At 38.7% G+C, this 14,220-nt stretch overlaps 1 protein-coding gene across 1 annotated transcript; it reads right to left on the bottom strand.

Moving 5' to 3' along the window:
- Positions 1–5,793: 5,793 nt before the first annotated feature.
- On the bottom strand, positions 5,794–13,585 carry LOC141280071 (CD5 antigen-like). The gene is made up of 5 exons (XM_073811734.1): positions 13,284–13,585; positions 12,854–13,153; positions 7,760–7,854; positions 7,471–7,563; positions 5,794–7,231 (listed from the first exon to the last, which is right to left on the bottom strand). The coding sequence occupies exons 1-5, from the start codon at positions 13,462–13,464 to the stop codon at positions 7,202–7,204; spliced, it is 699 nt and encodes a 232-aa protein (XP_073667835.1). The 5' UTR covers positions 13,465–13,585; the 3' UTR covers positions 5,794–7,201.
- Between the last annotated feature and the right edge of the window lie 635 nt (positions 13,586–14,220).

Genomic DNA, 14,220 nt, shown 5'->3' with positions numbered 1-14,220 from the left:
CTCCACTGCCGCAGCAGTGATGTTTCCCCTGCCCTCGCAGGAACCCTATTTTCACAGCGGTGCCATTTCCTCTGCTCCCGCAGGAGCCCTGCTTTCCACTAATCTCTACTGCCATCATTGTACTGTCTCCTCTGCTCCCGCAGGAGCCCTACATTTCACAAATTCTCCACTGCCACAGCAGTGATGTTTCCTCTGCTCCCGCAGGAGCCCCATTTTTCACAATTTCTCCACTGCCGCAGCAGTGATGTCTGTACTGCTCCCGCAGGAGCCCTACCTTTCACAAACTCTCCACTGCCGCAGCAGTGATGTTTCCTCTGCTCCCGCAGGAGCCCTAATTTTCAAAATTTCTCCACTGCCGCAGCAGTGATGTTTCCTCTGCTCCCGCAAGAGCTCTAATTTTCACAATTTCTCAACTGCCGCAGCAGTGATGTCTGTACTGCTCCTGCAGGAGCCCTAAATTTCACAAATTCGCCACTGCCGCAGCAGTGATGTTCCCCCTGCTCCCGAAGGAGCCCCGTTTACCGCCATTTCACATTCCGTTTTTTTTGGGGGGCACCTACACTGTTCCTGGCTGCTGTCCGATGCCAGTATTGCGATCTTTTGGGGGATTATTCTGGGTTCGGGCCTAAGGCCGAGCCCGGAACCCTCTCCCCGCCAGGAGGCGCTCCGGGCTCAGGCCATTAACGAGCTCGGAGCCCTCTCCTCGGACAGCACGCCAAATACGCATATTAATAACCCTGTTCAGAATTATTTGTAAGTGTGAACTCGTGAAATGATGTTTTATTAACAAAGTTCGGGAGGAGCATGTTCAAATAATCAACCTAATTACCTTGTAACTATGACCAGCTGTCGACAATCAGCAATCGGGTCTTCACCTGATCGGCATCAACAGAAACCTATATAGACTGAAAATCAACTCGCCCTCATTCCTTGATAGTTTCAGCATCCCTCCACCTCCCCTTCTCCGCACGATTTGCCTAGTCACCTTACTAACCAGAACAGGGGGGATTATTCTGGGTTCGGGCCTAAGGCCGAGCCCGGAACCCTCTCCCCGCCAGGAGGCGCTCCGGGCTCAGGCCATTAACGAGCTCGGAGCCCTCTCCTCGGACAGCACGCCAAATACGCATATTAATAACCCTGTTCAGAATTATTTGTAAGTGTGAACTCGTGAATAATTTATGGTGGTGTGGTAAAAACTGAGAGTGAATTCTTCATTCCTCACACCCAGTTACACTCAAATTACTCAAGTTTCAATTGATTAACAATACTTGTTATCACCTGACTGAGCTCATCTCGTGCCTCTGTAAACAAATTAGACACACATTATATGAACATCTTACAGGCTTGACCTCAAAATGACAGTTTGAATATTCTGTGAGTTGAAATAGTCACATGATTTCAATGAGCACTCCTGCATGCAGCCAAACGGTATTGATTTATTACATAAATGGTAATTTACATAAATATACCACTTCATTATGTTTACATTTCCTTCAACATTATAATCCCAAAAGGTACAAACCCCAAAGTAAACGATGACGCAAGTTATCATCTCCAATGTAAATCTCTTTTCTTGGACTACAACAAACACATGGATTGTAGGCAATAGTTTATTTCCTGAGATTGGTGATGTAGACAAGACCAATATATTATCATAATCCCTCCGCTTCGGACTTACAGCCTGTAAATTAACTCCTGTTAGCAACCGAATCTTTCAAACATGGTAAGGAGCGTCACATTTCCAGCTGACGTCAGAGGCCAATCACAACATACAGATTAGCTGGCCAATCAGGGACACAGAGCTTTTCAAATCTGTGCATTTTAGGAAGAGAGTGAAACCTGGAGCTACAAAAATTTACAGTATTTGGAAAATATTTTTTTAATCATGCAATCACATTGCATTATACCAAATACATAAAATAATGTTGTTTTTAGCATTGAAATAGGTGCTCTTTAAAGGAAATTCAAAATACTACTACTACAGTGCGCAATATAACATGTGTTCATGTTTCACGTCTAAAAAAAACACTGTATTTTTCACACAATTTACTTATCTGTATAGAGCTGTGTTCACTGTCCTCAAAACAGTCTGATGTCTTCATTGTTCTTTGAAGTCCCTCCTTCAGAAATACGTAACGAGTTCTGATTGTGTAGTTTGTTTAGTGTGTTGTGATTTGACAGCAGCTTAGCTTAGCAGAGCCATTTAAGCCAAAGCTGGTGACTGACGGAGTTTAGTAAAAATAAAAAAAAATTTTTACTGACTTCATTAAAGCAGGAAATAGAGGGCTGTAGTCCAAACCGGCCGTTCGTTGTAGGCTTTTAAAGATGAATTCTATAAAGAAAATATATCGCCTGACAGTGAACTTTGAGCTTTATCATTTTACAGGTATTATTTATGCTATTATAGCAGCATTACACACTAACTAGGGTTTAAAAATGGGATCTGGAAGAACGTGACCTTTAAACATTTGGGCTTTTTGATTGAGTGTTGTGTTTTCTGCAGCGTCAACATTAGCATCCCTGGCTTAGTCTCATTACCATGTTTAGAATGTTATATACAATATGGCAATGCAAAATGTAAAATGGCAACACATTTCTGTATGTCATTTACATGTTCATGTCCATATGTGCAATGTTTGATGCAAATTCAAATTCCATAATTTAAAGTAAGTTTTTGGGTTAACTATCCCTTTTTTGCTTTCTCCAAGTATTTCTCCACCGCCTTTGTTTTTTTACGGTCCATTTTCTCACATAATGGTTTGTGTTGCACTCTCTTTACACATCTGCATGCACACCGAGGCGAAAACTTTTGGTGGATGCCCTGGTGTCAGGGATTGGGTGTCAGGGAACTACACCACCAAATAAAGAAAGCACTTCTCGCACATAATGTTAATAGTTGTAAAGTTTTCTGTAAGCAAGCCAAGACAATTTTTATCGTATTTTTGGCAATTTTTTGTATATTTAGAAATATCAAGGGGTTAGTGTGTTCCATTTAAACCCATTTCAAGTGTTCCTCCGGTAGTAGGCTTGTGCAGTGTAAGTAATGACACATATCCAAGTTAACAAGACTGAGGAAGGTTTGCGAGAGAAGGGCATACAAATGTGGAGTGGAACACAGCCTTTGAGGCGTTGCAAATATAGGAACACTGTGATGCGACTTCCCCGTTTAATCCCACCGGTCACAATTGTGACCGTGTCTTTTTCTTATTTTTGAAAGCTGTTGGCTCTGGGCAAGAAAATAAACTTTTAAATGAAAAAATAGATTGTCTTGATTAATGTATCAATGTCATGTGACTAGCGTGAAAGGTCACATTACCAGATCAGTTTACTTCCTGCTTGCACATCTAGAAGAAGATGTCTACCTCAAACTACTACAAAAAGAAGTAAAACATCTTAATTAACAAATAGAACTATCAAATTTTGTAGGTGGGGTCTACTACAGATATATTTTGAGGATTTTTTAATGGTCACAATTGTGACCTGTAGTATAACACACTGTTTTTAATGTAAATATGTCTAATTGAATTTGAATGAAGTCCGACTATGCTGTTTCCCACTGGTCACTATTGTGACCGAGTATAAAACCTAATATTTCACTAACTTAACCAACATAAAATCAAAGAAGGCATACATTTTATGTGTAAGGGAGGTCTAAGGAGTAAATTGCATGTATTCAAATTCCAAGAAAAAATTTGGGATTAAACGGGACTTCCTTTAAAGGACTTTGGTCTGAGTTACAACGGTGTAGCTGTGACATAATAATGTTTCAATCAGGTTTTTAGAACACATTATAGTATAGTGACTGTTATTTTAAGAAGTAAATAATATTGAAAAAAACTTTTGACTAAGTTTTAAGTGTTTTATATTGTTTTATCATATCTGTATAGACAAACAATTTCATTATTTATTAAAATGATTTTATCATGGGAAGAACATTACTAAAGTTACACATTTTCTCTTTCTAAACAATCACAGAGAGATGAATGTCTGCTTTTATAACTATAGCAAGCTTGACTTTGTAATGCCCTCCTTACTGGTCTAGCAAAACACTTTAAACTGTGTTGTTTCAAAAAGTGGTTGAAAATTGATTATTTGATTGAATATTGAAATTTCATATACTGCCTAGTGATAATAAACACACTTGATTTGAGAAATGACTGAACTTAATTCTCTTTTTATTGAATGCACAATGACATAAGCTTATATTTACACAGTCATATTACATTACTTTATCATTCACTGATGGTTTATATTAGATTATTTTTACATTTTCCTAGTATTTTTTATTCTAAGTGCAAATATTGTGCAGATAATTCATTGCATTACAGTATTTGCGTATTGTAAATTTCATAATATGAAACAAAAAATCTGTTAAACTATCAAATGACGTCTTGGATAAAACAAGCAGTAGTATTATTGTTGTAAGGGATTGGTGTCTATAGTTTAAAATACAAAAATAATTTTCTTTTACAATTAAGAGTTTTCTTTAACATATTAGCACAATAATTATAGTAAAACACATAAGCTGACAAATGACCTTGTCTATGAAATCACAAAATAAATGCTTTAGCTGGGTATATGCACAGAAAGGGTCACATATAACTTTGTTAACATATAGAACTTCTTTTACCTAGATACAAAAAAATACTTGCCAAACTCCAGTCCTCGCCATGCACCCAAACATCCTACCTAAAACATCCAAAACATTCTGGGAGAAGGGGGGGGCTGAGGAGTGGAGTTGTGAAACACTGACATAAGTGCAGGTGTTTATGGCAAGCCGTTTTGACATTTTTTTCATTTACATTTCCTAGTATCTATTTTTTTGTTACTAGTTCTTATTTTTTAGTTACTAGTACCTAAACATTTGATACTAGTGCTTGTTTATTAGATACTAGTATTTATTAAATAGATACTAGTAAATATTAAATAAATACTAGTGCTTATTCATTAGATACTAGTACTTATTGGAATAGTGACTAGTAATTATTCCATTGCTACTAGTAACCAATTTCAAAATGTTCCCATTGATTTCTATGAAGATCCGTCATTCAGATATCAACTATTAAATTCTGAATAGTATAGACCCTTTTACTGTTTGTACACAATGATGACGTGGCAACGTATGCGCACGCATTTAGGCAACGGAAGTATGGCAATAATCAGCAGTGAAGCAACACAGACAGAGAAAGTTATTTTAAAAAGTTAACTTTATCAACTTTTTCAACACAGCTACCAGATCCGTGTACTATAGTGAATTGGATAGAAGACGTTAGCAGATGGCCAAAATTAAAGTTGCCAGATACATATATATATACGTATATAAGTATATTATATTAGTGCAACCAAACGCAACAACCAGACATTTTGATGCTGGGAAACCGTTTTAATAAACTTTCTGAGTTGCTAACATGTTAGAACCAATGGGGAATAACACCACTTCTGTTGCCTAAATGCGTGCGCAGGCTATTTGATCAAGTGAGCTGTTAAAGTCTATGTATTCCAATAGTCACTACATAAACATTAGATACTACTGCTTCTTTGTTAGATACTAGTACTTATTCATTAGATATTAGTACTTCAGTGATTCTTGAGAATTTGGATAAAACAGGTTTAAATTTTGAAAAAAAGTTAGTTAAATTACAAAATCTGAAGGTATATCATTATAGACCAAGGTCTTGGCTTTTGAGCAATTTACCGGTGCAACATCCCCTGTTTTTTGTATTTTTCATAAAATAGGCGTTTTTCCAGTTATTACTCATACAACGTTTATTTGACACTAATCTGACGGTGGTGACAGTGGCCTCATTACAACATACAATTCCAAAATGTATACCACTCAAGTCAATGGCTTCTTGCTTAAACTTTATGTAAATGTTTGGTCCAAAAAATAACAATCCTGAGCACTATGATGAACAAATATCAAATCATAACTTCCTAAAATACATAAAACCTTAAAGAAAAGACAGAAAACCTGACGGTGGTGACATCTGACGGTGGTGACAAAAACCTACTCTTTCACATGAAATAGATGAGTTGTTCACATTGTGCCATCTTGTTTCCCCTCTGTTGCTAGCTACTTCAGACCTCTTCTTAAAAATGATACATTTATTTCATAATCTAATCTAATATTTTTTATACAAAGATGACGGTGTTGACATGTTATGGTTGTCACAGTAGTAGTGTCCAAAAATATGAACAAGTTTAAGAGAAAATAGCAAACATACAGGAGCTTGAGTGATCTTGAAGCATGCAGTAGAGCTGAAGGTTTGAAAATGGGGTCCTCAGGAATGCAGTTGACCCTGTAGTTGTTTGATTTCATTGCTTTTTATAAATATCTTACAGTGGTGTGGAATATGTGGGACACATTTTGAGCAATCACAAAATAATAGTAAATATTGTTCAAAACTCACTGTTTGTAGTTTTTAATATATATTACAATGTACCCTTTCATGTGGTAAATATATTATTCAATTCAATTATTACTTTTGGCTTTTTTAATCAAGTTGAAATGATTATCTCTTAACCGAGAACAGCTGATTTTATAAGCAATGTGCCAGCATTTTATCATTTAATTAATAAAAGCTAAAAATAAGCCTATAAATGAACCTTACATATGTGCAAAGGACCCCCTGATTATAACATTGATTCTTTTTCTTCATGAAAATGTTAATAATTTCCAACAGAATTAGCACTTTTCTTAGTGGGACATGTTTTGCAAAAGTTTCAAGAATCAGTGACTTATTAAATAAATACTAGTATCTATTCATTAGATACTAGTTCTTTTTCATTAGACACTATTACTTTTTTAATAGAAACTAGTAAGATAATTTATTTTACTAGTAAGATTTTTAATTTTACTCTACAGTGGCCATTTTGACTAGTCATTACATATGACAGGTAAAAAACAATTGTGACTAGTAAGATTAAAAATGTTACTAGTAACTATTGTAAAAGATACTAGTATCTAATATATAAATACTAGTGTTAAATAATACTTACTAGTATCTAATGAGTAGTTATAAGGCAAAATATTTTCCGTATATCTACATTAAAAGTCACCTCCTTGCTGATTTTGCATCAATAAAGTTTATGCTTTTATTTATATTATATACAATTAGTTTTTAAAACGAGTTATATCTGTATATGGTACAGACAAGTGAGCATAAATAGATTACCATCATATCATTATAGTAGCTTGAGATTATTGTTCTCTATTGCATTCAGTTCTGACCTGTGAAAACAATACAATATTGTTATATTGTAATATTAAATAATGAACGTGTGTAAATAAATAAATCCGCTCTAAAAAAATGCTGGGTTATTTCAAACAGCGTTGTGTCAAAAAGGGACGAGTACAGCAGCTGGAATCAAATTAACCCAGAAAATTTGTATATTTGACCCAACATTTGGTTAAAACAACCCAGCATTTTTTTAGAGTGTATGTATGCATAAATAGAAAGCAACATGTACCTGCAATGTTGGTATTTCCTGAAATACCTTCCCATCAGGTTGTGTTTTCCAGTTTGCCAAATAATCTCCTTGACTTTTTCCCACTTTGCTTATCTATCAAATTAATAAAAAAAACTCACAAGCATGAATCCTCATATATTATATTATGACACTTATTCTATATGTATTTAGACTATTTACAAAGTTTCTCTGTCTAAGAAATAAAAACAATTTTACGTTGTGTCTGGTCTTTCCTCTCTAAAAGAAAAAAAGTGGTCAGTATACTTAGATAATTAGTAAAAAAATCCACCTTGTCCAAAAGCTTCTTTAAGATATTTGGGTCACTGACATCAATGCCAGGGTCAACTGTAACCACAATCCTCACCACACCTTTTTTCACAATTTCTGTAAAATAAAAGGCACTTTAGAGCAAGAAAACAAAAACTTATTTCTTATTTGCCAGGAAAAGCAACAAAAAGCCATATACAGTTCTTGACTTTATCCTAAAATGAAAATCCCTGTTATTATTTGCTGATGGCATTCTCAGATCTTCTGAACCAAAATGCATTTTTTATGATGTTTAGAATTTAGGGTAACATATGAAGTGGATGGTGACCCCTCTTCTCAAGCTTCAAAAGGATGCCAATGAATTATAAAATAACTGGTGCCATATACACTATAAAAGTATTGGGACGACTCCTTTTAATGAACAGGTAGAATTGTGTGCATCTAATTTGATCGCAACAGTTTGGAAAAGAACCATTTTCTATAACGGCATGACAGTGTTTCTTCCTAGTAAGCAATTTTGCTTTTAAAACACACCTCTGGCAAAACAGGGCAAAGTTTGTGCTTTTAGTGAAAATTTAACAGACGTCCAACCATAGCCCTCCTAAACTGAAACAAATAAATTAAGCCAAATGCCTTGTAATTACTGACTTTATACATTTTACCAGTTATTTTGGCAAATACAACTGTCAGCGACAGAAGACAACGGAGACAGATTTAACAAAATTGAACAGAGTTTATTGATGAATATATGAATGATAGAAGAGTGATGTTGGCGAGTAAGGGAATCCTGGTTAGAGCCACAGACACACTGGGGAAAAGGTAATCCAAATGAAGACGATGATGACCAGGGAAGTTTCTGAAAGATATAGAGATATAGTGCCAGGTGCGGCAAATCAAAACTCAGGTGATTGTGATCGGTGAAACTGAGGGGTGTGAGTGGAAGGACCTGGCAAATCCGTTACAGTACAACCCCCCCCCCCCCGAGGGTCTGCTCCTGAGGACCTCTGTGGTCCTGGACGCCGAGGAGGGCGGCCTCTGGGTCTGGGAGCTGGTTTGTCAGGATGAGCTTGATGGAATTCATGTAGGAGTTCTGGGTCAAGGATGTCATCACGTGGAACCCAAGATCTCTCTTCCGGTCCATATCCTTCCCAATCCACAAGATATTCAAGCTGCCCACCTCGACATCTGGAGTCTAAGAGTTGCCTGACCGTGTAGATGGTTTAATCCTCGTCGAGATGGGGGGGCTTCTTCACCAGGTCCTGTGGAGGGAACAGAAAAGGTGACAGGTGAGTGAAAAGGTTTCAAATGAGAAACGTGGAAAACTGGGTGGATCGGTAGTGTGCTGGGAGACGGACTTGAAAGGCTACCGGATTGACCTCCTTGATGATGGTGAAAGGGCTGATGTATCTGGGACTCAGCTTTTTACAGGGTAATTGGATGTTTTGAGTGGATAACCAGACTTTATTTCCCACCTGGAAGTTTGGTGTAGGGGTTCGTCTGGCATCTGCAGGCTGTTGATGACGACGGAGGGCGGATTGTAGATGGTGATGAGCTGAGTCCCAGACCATCTCGCTCTCTTGGAACCAGTGCTGCACAGATGGAACCTCGCAGGGTTCTTCAGACCAGGGAAACATGGGCGGCTGATAGCAGAGTACGCACTGGAATGGAGTGAGACCTGTAGCTTGTTGAGGTAATGAGTTCTGTGCGTACTCTGCCCAGGGTAGAAACTGGCTCAGAGAGTTCTGGTGGTTATGGCAGAAGGTTCGGAGGAAGCGACTCACCTCCTGGATCTTCCGTTCCGTCTGTCCATTGGTTTGAGGATGATATCCAGATGAGAGACTTCCAGTCACATCAAGGAGTTTAAAGAATGCTTTCCACACTCTTGAGATGAATTGAGGACCTCTGTCCGAAACAATGTCTTCTGGGAGGCCAAAGTATCTGCAGACATTCTGGAACAAGAGTTCTGCAGATTCCATAGCTGTAGGTAAACCTTTCAGAGGTATAAATCGCAACATCTTTGAAAAGCGATCCACCACTACGAATACGCAGCTGTTACCTTGCGACAAGGGGAGGTTTGTGGGGAAATCCACTCCAAGATGTGACCATGGACGATGAGGGACAGGAAGAGGATGAAGTTTTCCATGGGGTAGATACATTGGGGTTTTTGCCATCGCGCACTCCTTACACCCCCTCATGAACCTTCTAATGTCTTCTGCCATTTTGGACCACTAGAAGCGATGTTTAAGCAGCGAGAGGGTTTGTTGGGCGCCCGGATGACCAGTACCAGTATTCTTTACCATATTAGGTTGTGGCCAGTTCTTGATGGCTGCTACCTTTCCTTCGTCCATACTCACTCTGTGACCTAATACATCATATTCTAGGAATTAAATCTCAGATTAATGAAACTCACATTTCTCAGCTTTGATGAACAGTGAGTGTTGACGAAGTCACGTGTTGTACATGGATAACTGGATCACTGGAATAGATTAAAATATCGTCAATGTAGACAATTACAAAACAATGAAGATCTCTGAAAATAGTGTGCATGAATTCTTGAAACACAGAAGCTGGGGTTTACCAGCCCATATGGCATGACCAAATATTCCCAGTGTCCAGTAGGGGTCACAAAGACGGTCTTCCATTCATCACCAGCTCGGATTCGGATTAAATTATAGGCACTTTGTTATAGGGATGCACCGATACCACATTTTTTGAATACGAGTACTTGCATTTCAGTACTTGCCAATACCGATACCGAGTACTTAAAAAAACATGATTTAAATTTACAGGTAACAGCTTTAGTCGTATAATTTAAAAAAAAAAACAAGGGACTAGTTTTCCAGTTTGTTGTAAACTCTGCCTCTTTGGACAACACAAGAGGCATTAACCCCTTACACGCCGCTCAAACATAGACATTTCTCAGACCGTGGTATCGACTCCCGATATCGGGGGACTTTTAACGAGTACTTTAGAAAATGTGGTATCGAGGCCGATACCAGTATCGGTGCATCCCTACTTTGTAAATCCAATTTTGTGAAGATTTTAGCACCTCGAAGCTGTTCTAATGCTGCTGGAACGAAGCTCTTTTGGGAAAGAAGACGTCCTCGTACTCTGAGTATCCTGGAGGAATAGACACGGATACGTTATCTTAAAGGCTTTCAATAGTGGTGCTGCATATCTGAGATTTTCAAGATGATGATGATGAGGTTTAGGGATCTCAGGAAAACAGTGTGGGAAACAGGGATCACTCCAGCGTTTTATTTCTTCTGTGTCCCAAGAGAGCTTGGGATGATGTTTAATCAGCCATGGTCGTCCAAGAATCACGCCTGCGGTGGAATTCTCCAGGACCAGAAATTTGATCTTCTCCTGGTGCAGGATTCCCACTGTCAGGGTGATCTCCCCAGATTGATGTTTGATGGATGAGCGGTTAAGGGGTTTTCCAGTGACTGATTATAACATAAATTTTTGCTCGATGGATTCCTTCTTGATGTTGAACTGTTGGCATAGCAGGGAGGAGATGAAATTCCCTGCCGACCCGGAGTCGAGGAGGGCAGACACTACAAGGGAGAAGTTGCGATAGGATAACTTGACTTTAGTAGTTAGAGGAGTGTAAATATGTATCTCTGGTTGAACCGTACTCACCAAAGCCCTGGGTGGACGGATGGGGCATTCAGAATGAGATGTCCCTTACTGGCACAGTACAAACATAACCCTTCTGTGATACGTCGTTGCCGCTCTGACAGTGGGATGCGAGTGGAATCTAACTGCATGGGTTCTGGTCCTGGAGAGGGCGGCTCTGGAGGGTGATTGAGTGCAAACTGAGGAGGATTACATGCAAGCATACGATTTTCTTTCCGAATCGGTGAATAAAGCGTTCAAGCCCAATGCTGTCATCAAAAGCTGCTAGCTGTAGATGAAGATCTGCTTTTAGGCTGTTACAATAAGTTGTTATCAGTGCTCGTTCTTCCCAGCCACTAGCGGCAGCTAGTGTGTGAAACCGCAGAGAGAATTCCACTGCCGACTCTTTACCTTGCTTTATATTGTAAAGTTCATCACAGACCGAGTTATCACCTTCTGGAAATCCAAAAACTTCTTGAAAGTGTTCACTGAAGGCACGATAGGACTGGAGGACTGAACCATTTTGTTTTCGGATGGAAACTGCCAACGAAGCGCTTTGCCGGTGAGTAGAGATAACATGAAAGCGATTTTACTACGGTCTGTGGGGGTTGCATCTCAAAGATTAGTTTGCATTGTAAAAGAAATCCTTTGCACTCATGCACCTCACCAGAGAACGGATTTGAATTGGCCATGGGAACTGTGGGTACGGTAGCCTGATGAGTTGCAGTGGTCTGGGGTGTCTGTAGCAATTCTGCTCGTATTGTGTCCACAAGGCTCTGGAATGCATCCTGTTGAGACATGTATTGTTAGTTGGTCCGGTCTTGTGTCAGCGACAGAAGACAATGAAGACAGATGTAATAAACTTGAACAGAGTTTATTGATGAATATATGAATGATGGAAGAGTGATGTTGAATAGTGAGGGAATCCTGGTGAGAGCCACAGACACACTGGGGGAGAGGTAATCCAAATGATGACGATGATGATGATGACCAGGGAAGTTTCTGAAAGATATACAGAGATAGTGAGTCAGGTATATATCGTACGTAACAGTGGTTAGCGTTCGACAAGACCGTACGGTGTCTGTGTGTTTGTGGCTGGTATAAGTAGTGCAGTCTTGATGAGGGGTGACAGGTGCAGAAAATCAAAACTCAGTTGATTGTGATCTGTGAAACTGAGGGGTGTGAGTGGAAGGACCTGGCAAATCCGTGACAACAACAACATTCAGGTTTATTTTGTCTAGAAGTGGGTTAATCATAACCCGTCTGTATCGGGTCTATAGTTAACCTAGACGGTGAAATGATTGCTACTGCTTGCTGGGTATGCACAAACCAAGGTTTATAAAGAAATTTATGATTCTGTCAAGTGTGGAAAAGCTTGACTGGTCTGTATGAAGCCCAGACCTGAACACATTTGGTATCACTTGCAGGCTTTGATCATTTTAGGATGAACTAACAATTTAACTGTAAATTAGAGAAAAAGTTTCAAAAATGATCTTACTGTTGCAAATAACTCCTGCATAAAGTCCATTCATGCAACTGCTCAAACCCCATCCAGTAAATGAACAGTTTCGCACTGTTAACTCATTTCCAGTACATGCAATATTACTCATCCATATAGGCCCAACAAAAGGACCCACATATGACACTGGCTCTCCAGTTGCACCACAGCCCAGCTCTTTACACACAACTGCAGCTTCATCCAGACCCCAGCCAGTGTGACACACTGAACCCCAGTGATCATCATAAAGAACCTGAAGTCTGCCATCACATGGACTTGTACCACCTACCAGCTTTATATCTGCAGGAAATATTTTTATATTTAATTTTATATAAATAATATACTGTATATATATTACTGATTCACATACAGTATCATTGTCTTGTATTATTATGATATCTTTTTTTAAAGAAAGATTATTTTAACCTACCTCGACAGATGACTCCAGCATCTTGTTCATGGCTACAGGTGCTTGTTCCTAATGCCTTCGATAGACAATTTTTTAGTGATGGCTCATTCCCAGAACATATCAGATCATCCAGCCACACGGGTCCTAAACCCTGCCCAAAGAAAGCTCCAGTCTCTGCTGCTATAGGAGTCCCACAACCCATGCTCTTACACACCACTGCAGCATCTGTTAAATCCCAGCCAGCATCACAGACGGTTCCCCATTCATCATTATATAAAACCTCCACTCTTCCAGAACACAGATTATCTCCATATACTAGTTTTACATCTAAAGAAGAGTGAATGAAAACCATAAGTATATGTCAATGTGTCCAAGTCATTCTTGCCATTTTTGCATATCTTATAACTCTGCTTATCTACAAACAAGAAAAAAAAATATTACTTTATTTCAGATTTTCTGTAAAGCCATTTTTTTTATTGATGCATTGTTGTATGTAGGAGCCTACTAACAATACTTCATGCCCCTGAAACAACCTGCTGAATGCACAGTACAACTGTACTGACAAAAAAGACAGCGATAAACCAGCCATATTCATAAAAACCCTATAACAGTTACAAGATTACATTTGAATACACAAAATAATGCACACTGCCATCATGATAGTTTAAAACAATCAGTTACACTCCATCCAACACACTCTAAAAATTGCTAGGTTATTGTTGGACACCACAATACAAGAAGTTTGACAAAATTGGAATATTCGAAAATTATTGTTATACAACCATGGGTTATAATCAGTGGTGTAGTCTAGATTTGTGTAGTAAGTATACTGTGATTTTTCCCTCTCACCCTTATGCTCACTCGTCCTAGCGCGACACCTCATAAGCACCACCACACTCACAGATGCATACAGTATAGTTATTCTTGTAACTAAGAGCATTCTGAAAGTGTACTCATA

This window comes from Paramisgurnus dabryanus, chromosome 1 (assembly GCF_030506205.2).
Source record: "Paramisgurnus dabryanus chromosome 1, PD_genome_1.1, whole genome shotgun sequence".
Lineage (NCBI taxonomy): Eukaryota > Metazoa > Chordata > Actinopteri > Cypriniformes > Cobitidae > Paramisgurnus > Paramisgurnus dabryanus.
Note: the sequence above shows the minus strand (reverse complement) of the source record. Positions and strands in the feature narration are given on the sequence as shown.

Excerpts from the sequence above, each read along its gene's own strand:
- LOC141280071 (XM_073811734.1), bottom strand. The coding sequence starts at position 13,464 with ATGGGTTGTGGGACTCCTATAGCAGCAGAGACTGGAGCTTTCTTTGGG. Across the intron at positions 7,855-12,853 it reads TGCAGGAGTTATTTGCAACA|AAATTGTGAAAAAAGGTGTG; the intron begins GTAAGATCATTT and ends TTTATTTTACAG. Across the intron at positions 7,564-7,759 it reads TAAAGAAGCTTTTGGACAAG|ATAAGCAAAGTGGGAAAAAG; the intron begins GTGGATTTTTTT and ends TTAATTTGATAG.